Source organism: Heteronotia binoei, chromosome 18 (genome assembly GCF_032191835.1).
Source record: "Heteronotia binoei isolate CCM8104 ecotype False Entrance Well chromosome 18, APGP_CSIRO_Hbin_v1, whole genome shotgun sequence".
NCBI lineage: Eukaryota > Metazoa > Chordata > Lepidosauria > Squamata > Gekkonidae > Heteronotia > Heteronotia binoei.
The window spans coordinates 38,092,455-38,108,767 of NC_083240.1; the positions used below are offsets into that span (position 1 = coordinate 38,092,455).

A 16,313-nucleotide genomic window follows, 5' to 3' on the forward strand; every position below is an offset into this window, starting at 1 on the left:
GAATGTAGTTCCGGCTGGCTTGGTGTCAAGGAGAGCCAGTTTGGTATAGTGGTTAAGTGTGCGGACTCTTATCTGGGAGAACCGGGTTTGATTCCCCACTCCTCCACTTGCACCTGCTGGCATGGCCTTGGGTCAGCCATAGCTCTGGCAGAGGTTGTCCTTGAAAGGGCAGCTGCTGTGAGAGCCCTCTCAGCCCCACCCACCTCACAGGGTGTCTGTTGTGGGGGAGGAAAGTAAAGGAGATTGTGAGCCGCTCTGAGACTGTCCTTGAAAGGGCAGCTGCTGTGAGAGCCCTCTCCAGCCCCACCCACCTCACAGGGTGTCTGTTGTGGGGGAGGAAGGTAAAGGAGATTGTGAGCCGCTCTGAGACTCTTCGGAGTGGAGGGCGGGATATAAATCCAATATCATCATCATCATCATCATCATCAAGGGGTGTGGCCTCATATGCAAATGAGTTCCAGCTGGGATTTTTCTACCCCAAAAGCCCTGTGTGGAGCAATGGCGACATCAGGGGTGTGGTCTCATATGCAAATGAGTTCCTGCTGGGGTGTGGCCTTATATGCAAATGAGTTCTTGCTGGGCTTCTTCTACCAAAAAAGCATAAAAGGTATGCTTCAAAATTGTGTCAAATTATTTCGCCACAAACATACAGAAAAAGGAATCTTCATTGCGGTAATACTTGATTGCTTTAAGGCTGCCATACTAAGAGCCCTTAGTAAGCCCCACTGAATAACAAGGGACTTACTGCAGAGTAGACCTTCTTAGGGCCAATCAGAACTAAGGTTGCCAATCCCTAGGTGGGAGCAGGGGGTCCCCCAGTTTGGAAGCCCTCCCCCCGGGTAATCAGAAAGCGGGGGAAGGGGAGGGAAATGTCCGCTGGGAACTCTATTATTTCCTATGGAGATTTATTCCCATGGGAAATAATGAAGAATTGATCCACGGGTATCTGGGGGGGGCTGTTTTTTGAGACAGAGGCACCATATTTTCCGCATAGCATCCAGTGCCTCTTCCCAAAATGCCCCCCCATTTCAAAAAGGTTGGACCAGGGGGTCCAATTCTATGAGCCCCCCAAAAAGGTGCCCCTATCTTTCATTATTTCCTACGGAAGGAAGGCATTTTAAAAGGTGTGCGGTCCCTTTAAATGTGACGGCCAGAACTTCCTTTGGAATTTAATTATGCTTGTCACACCCTTGCTCCTGGCTCCACCCCAATGTCTCCTGGCTCCACCCCCAAAGTCTCCTGGCTCCACCCCCAAAGCCCCCAGATATTTCTTGAATTGGACTTGGCAACCCTAATCAGAACAAATGTTTTTATAGGAGCTGAGGCCTGCGACCTTACACCAGAGCCTGCAGTCAAACAGCAGCAGGGAGAGGATTTTTAAAGCACCGCAGGGACCTAATTTGGATCAGGGCCTCATTTGCCATACAGGAGGAGGGGGAGGAGGAGGAGGGGCTCCTGCTTCCTCCCTGTCCTGTTTTCCCAAACCGAAACATCCCCAGAAGGTGTGAGTTGCCCCAGTTTTGGAGCTGCATGTGCTCCCGATTTGTTCTAAAATGTCACATCCCGTTTAGCCCTCAGCAGATGGTCTCGTTCTGAAGTAGGTCGTCTTGCCAAGACAGGGTTGCCAACCTCCAGGTGGGGGTCTGGAGATCTGGAATTAGAACCACTCTCCAGCCAGCAGACACCAGTTTCCCCCGAGAAAACGGCAGCTTTGGAGGGTGGCTTCGATGGCTTTATACCCTGCTGAGGTCCCTCCCTTCTTCAAACCCTGCCCTTCCCCACTCTCTACTCCCAAATCTCCAGGAATTTCTGATGGGAAATACACGTTAAATTCAGAGGCTTGGAGTGGCAATAGTTGGAGTCGAGGCTTAAGCTTATCAAAAGAAATAAAGTTTACTAGAAAACATCCGGATAGGGTACTTGGGATAAAAAAAGAAAAACTTTTTAGCATATCAGCTAGTCTAGCTATGTCTGGCCTCTACATGGCTACATTATACAACCCTTTGTCTCACAGTTCTTCTTCCCAAAGAGCATTTCGGCAGGAAGAAGAGCAATTCAGCTTGCATACAAGATCAAACCTAACATCCTTTCTGTCCAATGTTGTGTCTACATCTTTCCTGGGTAAAGAAGACTCCGCTCACAATTGGGTTTAGGTTACGATACATCATTTCGTCTTTCAGGGAAACAAACAGTTCACTCTATAATGGCTGGAATGTGCATAGCTTGTATTCCAACAATTTCCCAATGCAGAGCTGGCAACCCTGTGCCAAGAAACAACTGCTTTCCACCAACGAACCTGGAGCACTGTCAAAGACATCGCATTCTGGCTGGATTGCAATGGCGACTATGGCGGTGGAAAGTGACATCAAGTTACAGCTGACTTATGACGACCGGGGGTGGAATTCTAGCAGGAGATCCTTTGCATATTAAGCCACACACCCCTGATATAGCCAATCCTCCTGGAGCTTACAAAAAAAGAGACTTGTAAGCTTTTGGAGGATTGGCTACATCAGGGGTGTTTGGCCTACTATGCAAATGAGCTCCTGTTAGAAATCCACCCCTGATGACGACCGTGTATCGTTTTCAAGGCAAGAGACATTCAGAGATGGTTTCCTATTGCCTGCCTCCGTGCCATGACCTGGTATTCCTTGGCGGTCTCCCATCCACATACTACTCAGGGGCGACCCTGCTGAGCTTCCAAGATATGATGAGATCAGGCTAGCCTGGGCCATCCAGGTCAGGGCTACTATACCTGCATTGAAAATGTGTATGAAGTCAAGGCCGTGTCTGACGATCTTCCTCATTTTATCCAAAACGTCCGCTCTAAGAACTCCTTGGGGCTGAGGACCAACTTCCACACCTGAATGTGAACGAAGGAGAGATCAGTGCCCTTCCTCTGGGGGGCAGTCAGTGAATATTTGAAGACCGGTCTCCCGACTCCCACCTTTGGTTCAGCTAAACCAGGGGTGTCAAACTCATTTGTTATGAGGGCCAGATCAAACATAAATTTTGGGGCGGGCCATGCCATGTCTTGGCCATGCGTTGTGTGTACCTATTTAAGATTAGGTAGCTGAGATATCAACTTGATAAAGGGCACAAACACAATTAAAGATTTTTTTTTAAAAAAAAACTTAAAATAAAACATGCTTGAAACATTAGCATTCATTGGTCTTAAAGGTGCTTTCTTTGTATCTCTCCCATGCAATCTAGGGAACTGGGCAAAGGAAGCTATGGCTCTTTCCTTCCTTCTCCAGGGGACCAGGAGGGGGAGGATAATCAGCCAGTAAAAGAGAGAGAGACTTGGCTCAGTAGTTCTGCTGTGAGATTGAGTCAGCCTGGCAAAGCAAGCTCTCTCCCCCCCCCCCCACTTTCTCCCCAAGGGAGGAGCCTCGGTCAATTGAGAAAATAGAGGCTTTGCTCTGTAGTTCCTATGTGATTGAGTAAGACTGGCAAAGCAAGCTGTGATGCAGAAGGAAGCAAGAGAGAGGGAGAAGAAAGCAGATGATAGTCAGTTGCTCGGGGGTCTGATAGGGGCCCTCCAGTGGTCTGATTCAGCCCCTGGGCTGCATGTTTGACACCCCTAAGCTAAACGTTCTCAGGAATGTTTACATTTTTCCTTCATGCAGTATACAAACCAAGCTACTCAGCATGCTAGAGTGGCTAACATCTCAATCTTTTTTCCAATTGCCGACATCCTTCATGAAATACGGCACACGCACCCCTTCAGAAATAGCTCTTCTTCCTCATTACTAGTTCCGTTCACCTTTCCAGCTCACAGTAGTTTATAACCTTACAACTAGTGCAGACATTTTCTGAGGCCAAAATCAGCAGAGTTTCTAATCTACCCAACTGACTGCTTCAGCCTTGCCTGCGGCTGGGAATGAATAAATCAACACAGCCCCTGCGTTGGGTGAGACTGGAGCATTCCATCACTCCTGAGGTATAGAAGGATGACTTGCGTAGGGAAGAAGCCACCTGTTGTAATTCTGCATGAGTTTCTGGTCTGTGTCTACCTCTTTCCAGTTATCAGGTACATCTGGAATAGGCAATCACACAAGAAACACAGAGGAACAAAGACCTTCTCTGAGAATTTCTTATGCACCGCAAATGTAAATGTGTTGAGAGCCTAGTGTGCCTCTTAGATTCATCCAGAAAGGAATGCCTTGGCGATTCCAAATTTGGGAGTCACTGCTTTAATGGGACTTCTAAAGATGCTGCAAGAGGTGGGCCACTTCGGTCCCTCTAATCTCAGGGCTAAAGGTAAGGTCCCTATTCATGCAATGCTTGGGAGGCCCATTCAGAGACTTCTCTTGATTTGCCTCTTATCTGGACACAGTTCTATATTATTCACTAGGAACTGGACAATACTAATAATTTTCATATTTACCAACAGGACCAGTTGTGATACTGCTTTCACGATGTTTTCACGGCAGACTTCTTACGGGGTGGTTTGCCATTGCCTTCCCCAGTCATATACACTTTACCCCCAGCAAGCTAGAAGCTCATTTTGCCAACCTCAGAAGGATGGAAGGCTGAGTCAATCCTGAGCCGGCTACTTGAACCCAGCTTCCGCCAGGATTGAACTCAGGTCATGACAGAGCTTGGACTGCAATACTAAAGCTTGCCACTCTGTGCCACAAGGCTCTTACCAAGAGCTTACAAGGCTCTTATTACAGAGCCTACTGTAAGCTCTTGGAGGACTGGCTACATCAGGAGGGTGTGGCCTAATATGCTAAAGAGTTCTTTCTTTTTAAAAAGCCCCTGCTTATAGGTACTGATGTGCTACATGTAAGTTTCCCCACCATGACAAACAGCAGCTCTCCAAGGCTATTTCAGGTTAGGAAAATGGCAAGGGAGAGCTGAGATGTCATTGTTTGATGTCGTGGTTAAGAGCCACAAACTCTAATCTGGAGAATTGGTTGGATTCCCTATTGCACACCTGGAAGTGACATTGTTGTTGTTGTTCAGTTGCACAATCGAGTCCGACTCTTTGCGACCCCATGGACCAAGTCACGCCCTCCTGTCTTCTACCATCCTCTAAAGTCTGTTCAAATTTGTGTTTGTTACATCAGTAACGCTGTCCAGCCATCTCATCTTTTGCCGTCCCCTCCTTCTTTAGCCTTCTGCCTTTCCCAGCATCAGGATCTTCTCCAGTGAATTCTCCCTTCTCATATGGTGACCAAAGTATTTGAGCTTCAGCTTCAGCATCTGACCTTCCAGGGAACAGTCTGGGTTGATTTCCCTTAGGACTGACTGCTTGGATCTTCTTGCAGTCCAAGGGACTCTCAAGAGTCGTCTCCAGCACTACAGCTCAAAAGCATCTATTCTTCTGCGCTCAGCCTTCCTTATGGTCCAGCTCTCACAGCCATACATTACGAATGGGAATAGCATCACTTTGACTATACGGACTTTTGTTGGGAGGATGATGTCTCTACTTTTTATTATATTGCCTAGGTTCGCCATAGCTCTCCTCCCAAGGAGCAAACATCTTTTAATTGCATGGCTGCAGTCACCATCTGCAGTGATCTTGGATCCCAGAAATGTGAAATCTGTCACTACTTCCATGTCTTCCCTTCTATTTGCCAAAGTATGATGGGGCTGCGTTTCAAGCCCCATCAGTATGATGGGGCTGAGTTGAGTTTCAAGCCTACTTTTGAGCTCTCCCCTTTCACCCTCAACAAGAGGTTCTTTAGGTCCTCTTCACTTTCTGCCATTAGAAGTGACATTACAGCATCTGAATTCCCCCCTTTTCTCTCTCTTGCTGTTATGATGGGTGTTTTTACACTGACAGTTTGTGACTATCACCGCATTGGCAATTCACCTTTTACATTACCGAACATTCTCACAACTGTTTTGCATAGTTGCTGCTTGAAGCATCTACACTTGTTTCAGTGAGATGAGTTCCCATGCTGCTGCTGCAATGTTTTTCTCGAAACTAGTTTTGATCCAGTCATTTCTCTACAGGCATTTCAAACTTGTATTGTAGAAGTTTTCATGCACTCCTCCGAAAGCCACAAGGTGCAGCAATTTGCATGAGAACTGACAGCACTTGAAATGTTTGCTTGTCTCATCTTGTAATTTAAATTGGTATTGTTTTTGCAGTGTTGACACGATTTCCAAGCAATTGTATACATTTAACTAAGCACTGGTATTCAGTCTGCCCTCTGATCAGAGACCCCCCACCCCGCAAAAAAAAATTGAAGAAGAAGAAGATATTGGATTTATATCCCGCCCTCCACTCCGAAGAGTCTCAGAGCGGCTCACCATCTCCTTTACCTTCCTCCCCCACAACAGACACCCTCTGAGGTAGGTGGGGCTGAGAGGGCTCTCACAGCAGCTGCCCTTTCAAGGACAGAGGCTCAGAGCGGCTCACCATCTCCTTTCCCTTCCTCCCCCACAACAGACACCCTGTGAGGTGGGTTGGGCTGAGAGTGCCCTCACAGCAGCTGCCCTTTCAAGGACAGAGGCTCACAGTGGCCTACAATCTCCTTTCCCTTCCTCCCCCACAACAGACACCCTGTGAGGTAGGTGGGGCTGAGAGGGCTCTCACAGCAGCTGCCCTTTCAAGGACAGAGGCTCAGAGTGGCCTACAATCTCCTTTCCCTTCCTCCCCCACAACAGACACCCTGTGAGGTGGGTGGGGCTGGAGAGGGCTCTCCCAGCAGCTGCCCTTTCAAGGACAACCTCTGCCAGAGCTATGGCTGACCCAAGGCCATTCCAGCAGGTGCAAGTGGAGGAGTGGGGAATCAAACCCGGTTCTCCCAGATAACAGTCCGCACACTTAACCACTACACCAAACTGGCTCTCCTTGAAACCTACAAATGTAAAAGGAAAATAATTAAAGCGGAACAGTGGCAGGCGATTTGAAGACTCTAAAACTCTGGATCAAACTGAATGTAAAAACACCCATTGAGTGAGTGCAGGGAATGCTATGCAGGGGTGGGCTATTGCCTGCCACAGAGAGGGAGGCGACTAGTTAGCCTACTAGGGAGTGACTTGGGGCCACAGTGAAGCTCAATTGGTTGCTATCTGTCCTATCAGAAGAAGCAAACAGACAACATTCATGCAATGTTTGGGAGGCCCATTCAGAGACTTCTCTTAATTTGCCTCTTATCTGAGGACGCAGTTCTATATTATTCACTAAGGACTGGACAATACTAATAATTTTCATATTTACCAACAGGATATTTTGCTATAGACCGGGTCGTTGCATATTTCAGGTTGGAATGCTCGATCAGGAAAACGGCACAGGTTTCTGGAGCCAAAGCAGCCTGTGGGAAATATTGGTTTAGTGTTTTTTTCACGATGCAAACAAAAAACTACTGATGAACGTTATTATTATTTAATCGGTGATATTCCTTCAGTTTCCTGCAGTCCTAAAATACAAAGGACTTTTTTAGAAAATGTACAAAGCAGTGGGGTTTTTTTTAAATTCAGCAAGCATGCTCTGCTGAACTTTGCCATGCACTAATACAAATGAACATGATCTTCAATGTTAATTCAACAGCAAAGAGGGAAATTAACATTGCAGTGTTCATTCTCCTGCCTTTAAGGCAGTTTTCAATTTTTTTAAAAAGCCCCAACAAAATCCACCAGCAAATGTCTTTCCAAATAGCTCCTATATTTCGTTTAGCTACATGACATTCTTCAGATATTCTCCAGTATAGAGTGACCTTTTGATGGACATAAATAGTTAAACAGGACTGGAAAGATTAAGCACCATATTGCTTTGGGGGGAAATGACAGCATTCAGCTCAACTTAAAACAGATCCCTGTGACCTCATCGTGTTCATTGTTCTTTTCTGCATCCTGCCTCTTTCCCCCATGGGCAAGCATCTGCCTTATTGCTTTCACAATAACCACAGCGTAGATTGTATGTAGCCATTAGAAAAGACTGTTCTCTCCTCTCATTAGTCCTGATGCAAGAATTCTCTTGGATATTGCTAGGGTTGCCAAGTCCAATTCAAGAAATATCTGGGGACTCTGGGGGTGGAGCCAGGAGACATTGAGGGCAGAGCCAGAAGCAAGGGTGTGACAAGCATAACTGAACTCCCAAGGGAGTTCTGGCCATCACATTTAAAGGGACAGCACGCCTTTTTAAATGCCTTCCTTCCATAGGAAACAATGAAGGATAGGGGCACCTCCTTTTGGGGCTCATAGAATTGGATCCCCTGGTCCAATAGTTTTGAAACTTGGGAGGTATTTTGGGGAGAGGCATTAGATGCTATACTGAAAATTTGGTGCCCCTACCTCAAAAAACAGTCCCCCCAGAGTCCCCGATACCTGCAGATCAATTCCCCATTATTCCGTATGGGAATCGTTCTCCGTAGGGCAGGGGTGGGGAACCCTTTTTCTGCCAAGGGCCATTTGGATATTTATAACATCATTCGCAGACCATAAAAAATTATCAACTCAAAAAACAGTGCTCCGCCGAGGGAGAACGATTCAGGCCAGCAAAATTAATGCAAATAATTGAAGTAATGTGGGGAGAGCCTAATCTGGCACAAACACACACATATACACACAGAGAGCCTGCCGCCCTAGGCAAATGCATAGGTCAAGGACTTTTTTGTAGCCCAGCAGGAACTCAATAGCGTATTAGACCACGTCTCTTAATATTAGCATATTAGGTCACGCACTCATTAGCATATTAGGCCACACCATCTGGGATAATCAAGTGCAAACTGAACAGTGACAGTAACTTTTCCAGGCCCTGCAGCAATTCTGGCCGGCCAGCCAGGCCCCAGGGAGGCTGCCGCACAGTACATCTGGGCCCTGTGATCCCTGCCTGGCCCTGGGGAGGCTGCTGCACAGCACGGCTGGGCACCACAATCCTCGCTGGCCAGCCAGGCCCCAGGAAGGCTGCCACATGGCTTGGTTCAGTCCAGCAATCTCCGAGGGCCACACCAAGTGACCTTGAAGGCCGTATACGGCCCTTGGGATGGAGGTTCCCCACCCCTGCTATAGGGAATAATTGTCCAGTAGACAATTCCCTCCCCCCCACCGCCGCTTTCTGATGACCCTAAAGAGGGGGGTAGGGGCTCCAAACCTGAGGATTGACAACCCTCTCACACACACACTTACTGGGTCTGGTTCTCCACAAAGACATCTGAAAAGGACAGGGGCTATGCTGCTCTCTTTCTCTCTCTCACATACACACACACCTAGTAGCTCTGAAATGAAAGCAAACAAACCAAGGGACTGTGTTGCTGACCCTTCCCATGAAGTACTTCCTGCTCAACTTTAAAGGCACACAGACACACACACATTTTGAAATGGACCTGTTTGCAGGTTTCTAAACCTGCCCAAGATCTAGAGCTGCATGGTGGCTGTGGGGGCGAGGCTTCCCCCCCAGATACCTGGCTGGGGGCGGGGGGAAGCCTGTAAAACCTGGGGATCCCCTGCTGGGACCTGGGGATTGGGAAGCCTAGTGCAGAACCTATTTTAACACTTCTAGCTTTGGAAAAACCCAAGGTGGGACAAATGATAAAACTTCACAGTTCTCTTGGCTCCATGGTAGGGCCCTGATCCCATGATCAGATCCCTGATTCCATAGGGCCCTGATTTACCTTAGGGATCATCTCTCTCCACACGTTCCCCAGAGGGTCTTTAGATCTGGGACGCAAAATCTATTAGTGATCGCCGAGCTGAGAGAGGCAAGATTGAAGTCCACCAGAGAGACAGCCTTCTCGATTGCTGCTCCCTATTGGTGGAACCAGCTGCCGGAAGACGTTAGGGCCTTGCGGGACCTCGCCCAGTTCCTCAAGGCCTGTAGGACACACTATTCTGGCTGGCCTTTAGTTGATTCAGAATGACTGATATGGTAGTAAGGAATGACACATAATATATACTGAACGCCATCTGGAACGAAACGATATCAAATGATATTACCACCAGACTGTTTTTAACTGTTTTAACTGTTTAATTTAATTTATGATGTAAGTAATGTGAGTAGGCTTCCCAAATCCCCCGCCTGGGCGGGGGACCCCCGATTTGGAGCCTCCTCCCCCCGCTTGGCAAAAATCCAGAAAGCGGGGGGAATGGTGGCCCTTCCCACGCAGCCTAGAATCCAGCAGCTTCTCCTCTCCCCTTTCCACCGATCCCTGATGGTTCTCCTCCTCCCTTCCCTTCCCTTCTTACCTCCGATTGCAGCAGCTTCTCCTTGCCCCTCCCCTTCCCACCCAGCTCCATCGCAGCAGCCGGAGCTTTCCCAGGCTGCTTCCTGCCCCGCCCTAAAGGACCATGTGCCTTTGCACCTCCGGAGGTGGTGAAAGGCTTCAACTTTCTGTCTCTGTGTCTGTGTCTGTGTCTTTGCTACTGTGAAGAAGCTGGCTGGTGAGTAGAGAGCCAATCCCCTACATCAGATTTGCGAGAAGGGGGTGTGTGGAGGAGAGGGAAACGTCGTCATTATTCCCTATGTGAAATATTTCTCATAGGGTATAATGGGGAATTGATCTGGCGGTTTCGGGGGCTCTGGGGGAGCTATTTTTTGAGGTAGAGGCACCAAATTTTCAGTATAGTATCTAGTGCCTCTTCCCAAAATACCCTCCAAGTTTCAAAACGATTGGACCAGGGGGTCCAGTTCTATGAGCCCCAAAAGAAGGTGCCCCTATCCTTCATTATTTCCTATGGAAGGAAGACATTTAAAAAGGTGTGCTGTCCCTTTAAATGTGATGACTAGAACTCCCTTGGAGTTCAATTATGCTTGTCACACCCTTGTTTCTGGCTCCGCCCCCAGTGTCTCCTGGCTCCACCCCCAAAGACTCCTGGCTCCACCCGCAAAGTCCCCAGATATTTCTTGAATTGGATTTCCCTCCTCTCCCCCCGCTTTCTGACGACCCTGAAGCGGGGGGAGGGCCTCCAAACCGGGGGATCCCCTGCCGCCACCTGGGGATTGGCAACCCTAAAACGTTCCGTCTATATCTGATTCATAGTACTCGGATGGTAAAACATTCTGGCACATAAACAGCTAAAGAAGTTCCAGCTTTGACCTTTGCTACCTTAATATAATGACACAGCTGAATGGTAAAGTGGTCCCTGGAGGTTTCCAGTATCAAAGTGCTGCCCATATTAGCTGTTGTGTTGTGAAGATCAAAGATAAGGTCATAGGCTTCTTCGCAGCTACCTTTTGGACCGAACATGGAATTGATTTCTTGAGCCCTTTTCACTTCATACGGAGTATCCTCTGTAACTTTCATCCTGTTGACAGAAATACAAAAATATCACTTCAACAGAAATGGCTACTTCCCAGTTTTAAAGAAAGCAATTATTTTAACTGTCCCAAGGGAGGAACTAAGGAGGACTCTAAATAAGGGAGAAGGGTGGCTTAACAATGTTTTAAATTAAAAAAAAACAAACGAGATAAAAATTAAATTAAAAAAATACACATATTCCATTCCATTTTTCTTCTTTAAAAAATACTATACAGCAGGGCTTTTTTGTAAAACAACAACAACAACAGCCCAGCAGGAACTCATTTGCATATTAGGCCACACCCCTTGACACCAAGCCAGCTAGAACTGTGTTCCTGCTCAAAAAAGCCCTGTTATACAGCTATAGAGCTTTTCTGAATTCTCATTTTCCTTGTTTGACAGTTCCTGTTTTGCGGGGAGGGGGGGAGTGTCTGTTCTGCACGTTTTGCTCTCTAGTGGTTGGTTTGATATTACAATGGCTTATGTCCTCTATACCTCCCTGCAGGTTTTTATGCCAGACATAAACCAATATAATATTAATATGCCACCAGAGAGAGCAAAATATGCACAGAACAGACCCCCTCCCTAATAAACCCCAGGAATTCACAAGCCAGGAAAATGAGAATGCAGAAAAGCCCACAGTTGCGATTTAAAGGGCAAGAAACGTTTTAAAATCCCTTCCCTTTGTCACATTTTCCTGCTGCAAATTGTCAGACTCTGTTCATTGATACTATTTCTGAATGCTGATTTCTGTATGCTGATTACTAACCAGATTGATTAATAAATATAGATGCTCACTAACCTGTAATAGTAAAATAGGGGAAGGGGGGCCAAGTAGGGAATAGCCAAGGAGTAGCTTCCCAAGAATATCAAAGGTTGTTAGGCAGTCTATGAAGTAGAGAATGCCTGGCAGATTCTCACCTCCCCCCTAGAGGCAGCAAGGACATTGCCACCGGAAAACGTAACCACCAACTGTAGAAGATAAGGGGAGCCCTGTGAAAAGTCTCACATGCAAAAGCAGCCTTTGTTTTGGGAATTGGGGTTAGTTACCATTGCTTTGATGTATAATGTTAAATACCAATGACTCGAACTGCTTGCCATCAGTTCCAATGTCTTTCATGCTGAAGTAACTTTGGAGAATACAATAAATGCAACTTTGTTTCAAATAACCAGTCTGCTCATTTGGAAACTTCAATGAACCTTCGCTGACACAAATCAGGCCTCCCCAAGCGGTTCTGGGCTGTGCTAGGGAAAGTTTGTAGGAACAAGCAAGTTTTAACTAAAAAAAAAAAAAAGGTAGTCCCCTGTGCAAGCACCAGTCGTTTTTTCGACTCTGGGGTGACGATGCTTTCACAACATTTTCCCGGCAGACTTTTTACGGGGTGGTTTGCCATTGCCTTCCCCAGTCATCTACACTTTCCACCCAGCAAGCTGGGGACTCATTTGACCGACCTCGGAAGGATGGAAGGCTGAGTCAACCTCGAGTTGGCTATCTGAACCAGCTTCTGCTGGGATCAAACTCAGGTCGTGAGCAGAGGGCTCCGACTGCAGTACTGCAGCTTTACCACTCTGCACCACGGGGCTCTTTTTTTTTTTTAACTAGCAGAGGTCAAAATAGCTCCTTAAATCACAACCATGACAGCTGCATTTGTATACATTTTTAAAAGCTGGTCCTTAGGACAATGTATTATATTTCCCCCTTTTTCCTCTCTAGATCGATGTGGTCAAATATGCATCACAAATGTTGTGCAAAGGAACTTCATTTCAGGTCTGTGTGACCCCAATTCATACCAGAGCTGGGATGTGAAGGGAGAAGGGATTCCAGACTTTCCCCATTCACCTTTTTCCCAACCTGAAATGACCCTGGAAGGGTGTTATTTCCCCCACAGGGCGCTACATAAACTGATGGGATATTCCAAGGTTTTCCCAATGGGGCAAATTACATTTTGGTGTAGTGGTTATGCGGACTCTTATCTGGGAGAACCGGGTTTGATTCCCCACTCCTCCACTTGCAGCTGCTGGAATGGCCTTGGGTCAGCCATAGCTCTGGCAGAGGTTGTCCTTGAAAGGGCAGCTGCTGTGAGAGCCCTCTCCAGCCCCACCCACCTCACAGGGTGTCTGTTGTGGGGGAGGAAGGGAAAGGAGATTGTGATCTGCTCTGAGACTCTTCGGAGTGGAGGGCGGGATATAAATCCAACATCTACCTCACAGGGTGTCTGTTGTGGGGGAGGAAGGTAAAGGAGATTGAGAGCCGCTCTGAGACTCTTGGGAGTGGAGGGCGGGATATAAATCCAATATCTTCTTCTTCTTCTACATCCCTAGGGGCTTTTGGGGGCAAGACTTAATTAAGACCCCACCTCCCCCATACTGTGATCCCCACTTCCATCTTGACCAGCATGTGCCTAAGATTAAGGTCCCATCATAGAACCTGCATTTAATCATGTGGACCCAGGAAAAAGGCAAAGAGCAGAATCATAGAACCATAGAGTTGGAAGGTATTGCATATTGAACTCTGCCTTGCCAAAGCTTGAGCCTTCAGTTGGGCTTCTAAGAACTCGACGCGTTGCCCAATCAGGAAAGAGGCTGATTCGGCGGGAACTGTCTTGATTGGGCCTTCAATGAAGATTTGGATTGGCTGTCTTTTGGAATACTTGCAACGCTGTATATAGTTATTAAAAGATGATTGGCTGGAGGCAATGTCCAGGGTGTATATAAGTGCAGATATCGTTGGGCTGTTCTTGTGTTGTTTTATGAGCTGAATAAATCACATGCTGTTTTCAAGGGATTTCCAGGATCATCTAGTCCAACCCCCTGCACAATGCAGGACATTCACAAATACCTCCCCCCCACTCATCCCCAGTGACCCCTACTCCATGCCTGAAAAATGTATGTAATTTTAAGTTTTGCCTCATGCTTAAAAAAGGTAAAGGTAGTCCCCTGTGCAAGCACCAGTCGTTTCCGCCCCTGGGGCGACTTCGCATCACAATGTTTTCATGCCAGACTTTTTTACAGGGTGGTTTGCCAAAGCTTACGTTCTGAAAAAAAATTGGTTGGTCTTAAAGGTGCAACTTGACTCCTGCTTTGTTCTGCTGCTTCAGACCAACACGGCTGCCCACTTGGATCTATTTGCCTTCCCCGGTCATCTACACTTTCCCCCCAGCAAGCTGGGTACTTCTTTTACCGACCTCGGAAGGCTGGTAGGCTGAGTCAACCTTGAGCTGGCTACCTGAACCCAGCTTTCACTGGGATCGAACCCGGGTCATTATGAGCCGAAAGCTCGTACTGCAGCTTTACCACTCTGCGCCACGGGGCTCCTTTCCCTCATGCTACATTAGCACTTATATGGAAAGATTTAACAAAAGCTAGGCCAAGAGCATGTACAGAGCAGCAGCCCTTTTTAGAAAGACGAAGTCCTGCTGAGCGTCTGTTCCTCAAGGAATGCAGCCACTCCCGAGCACGAAAAGCTAATCAGGATTCCAGTGTTTTCAACAGGGTTTGGTATATGCATATTCAGGGCTTTTTTGGAACAGGAACGCAGCCCCTGCTGGCTTGGCATCAGGGGGTGTGGCCTAATATGCAAATGAGTCCCTGCTAGGCTCTTTCTGCAAAAAAGCCCTGTGCATATTCAAATCAGCCAAGGACTTTTGCATGAAGCTCTAAGTGTACTCATCCACAGTTCATCACGTGGACAGCAGAGAGTGCACAGAAGACTAGCACGATTGCTAATAATGCGACAAATAACTAAAATAGCTTTCAACGTGTGTCATGATGTTTCCATTCGTCTTTTCCTGCAGCAAGGCAAGCTGCTGTTAAGCTTATTATCTGCATGGTAAGTTTCTTGCTTAACTAGTCATATGGACTTTGGTAGGCGACGGAACTAGCAGGGAGTTGTCATTTTAAATCCATGATCCACTTCAGTGCTCCCTCTAGCAGGTTAGAACAATGGTTAATTATGTGTCCCATCCTTCTATGCCAGGGGTGGCCAGCGGTAGCTCTCCAGATGTTTTTTGCCTACAACTCCCATCAGCCCCAGTCATTGGCCATGCTGGCTAGGGCTGATGGAAGTTGTAGGCAAAAAACATCTGGAGAGCTACTGCTGGCCACCCCTGTTCTATGCCATCCACTTTATTTATTTTTTTAAACTAATTATAATAGTATATTACATTTTGAAATCCTTCTTCACACCATGCAGAGGTAGGTGGGAGCTGGGGATCCCCCAGAATTATCTCCAGACTATAGAAATCAATTCTCCTGAGAAAATGGATGCTTTGGAGCAGGGGTGTCAAACTCATTTGTTGTGAGGTCTGGATCAGACATAAATGAGACCTTGTTGGGCCAGGTCATGCCATGTTGGGCTGGGCCATTGGTGTACCTCTTTAAGATTAGATAGCTGAGATATAAACTTTATAAAGGACACAGACAAACACAATTGAAGATTCTTTTAAAAAAACCTTAAAATAAAACATTAAAACATTGGTCTTAAAGGTGCTTTCTTTGTATGTCTCCCATGCAATCTAGGGAACTGGGCAAAGGAAGACCAGGAGGGGAAGGAGTCTCAGCCAGTAAAAGAGAGAGAGGCTTGGCTCAGTAGCTCTGCTGTGCGATTGAGAGAGCCTGCTGAAGCAAACTATTTCTCCCCCTCTTCCTCCTCAAGAGAGGACCCTCAGCCAATGGAGAAAATAGAGGTTTTGCTCTGTAGCTCCTGTGCGATTGAGCAAGCCTGGCAAAGCAAGCTAAGATGCAGAAGGAAGCAAGAGAGAGGGAGAAGGAAGCAGATGGCAGCCAGTTGCTCAGGGGGGGCTGATAGGAGCCCTCTGGGGGCCTGATTCAGCCCCCAGGCCGCATGTTTGACACCCCTGCTTTGGAGGGTGGAGTCTAGGGCATTGTACTCCTCTGAGGCCCCTGTCCTCTCCAGGCTCCCCCTCCCAAATCTCCAGGACCTTCCCAGCCTGGAACTGACAACCTTACCCTCCACCCCCACCCCCTGCCAGTGACCTGAGAACTTGGCAACCCTAACGCAGAGAGATGCAAATATCTGTACTGAAAATAGATTTGCAGCTTTACTTTGGGCTCTGCGATGCTGCTATCTGTGCTGTCCAGCAAAGCTAAAATTGCACAGGA

General features: G+C 47.2%; 1 protein-coding gene across 2 annotated transcripts in view; it reads right to left on the reverse strand.

Annotated features, from left to right (window-relative positions):
* ASPA (aspartoacylase) overlaps positions 1 to 16,313 on the reverse strand; it is a 31,546-nt gene that overhangs the window by 6,711 nt on the left and 8,522 nt on the right. The window contains exons 3-5 of one of the 2 annotated variants that reach the window (XM_060259034.1): positions 11,001 to 11,199; positions 7,178 to 7,271; positions 2,753 to 2,860 (exon numbers count right to left, since the gene is read on the reverse strand). In XM_060259034.1, the coding sequence (XP_060115017.1) occupies positions 2,753 to 2,860; positions 7,178 to 7,271; positions 11,001 to 11,199 (401 nt within the window). The remainder of the gene's footprint in view (positions 1 to 2,752; positions 2,861 to 7,177; positions 7,272 to 11,000; positions 11,200 to 16,313) is intronic. The other variant, XM_060259035.1, reaches the window with a different exon arrangement.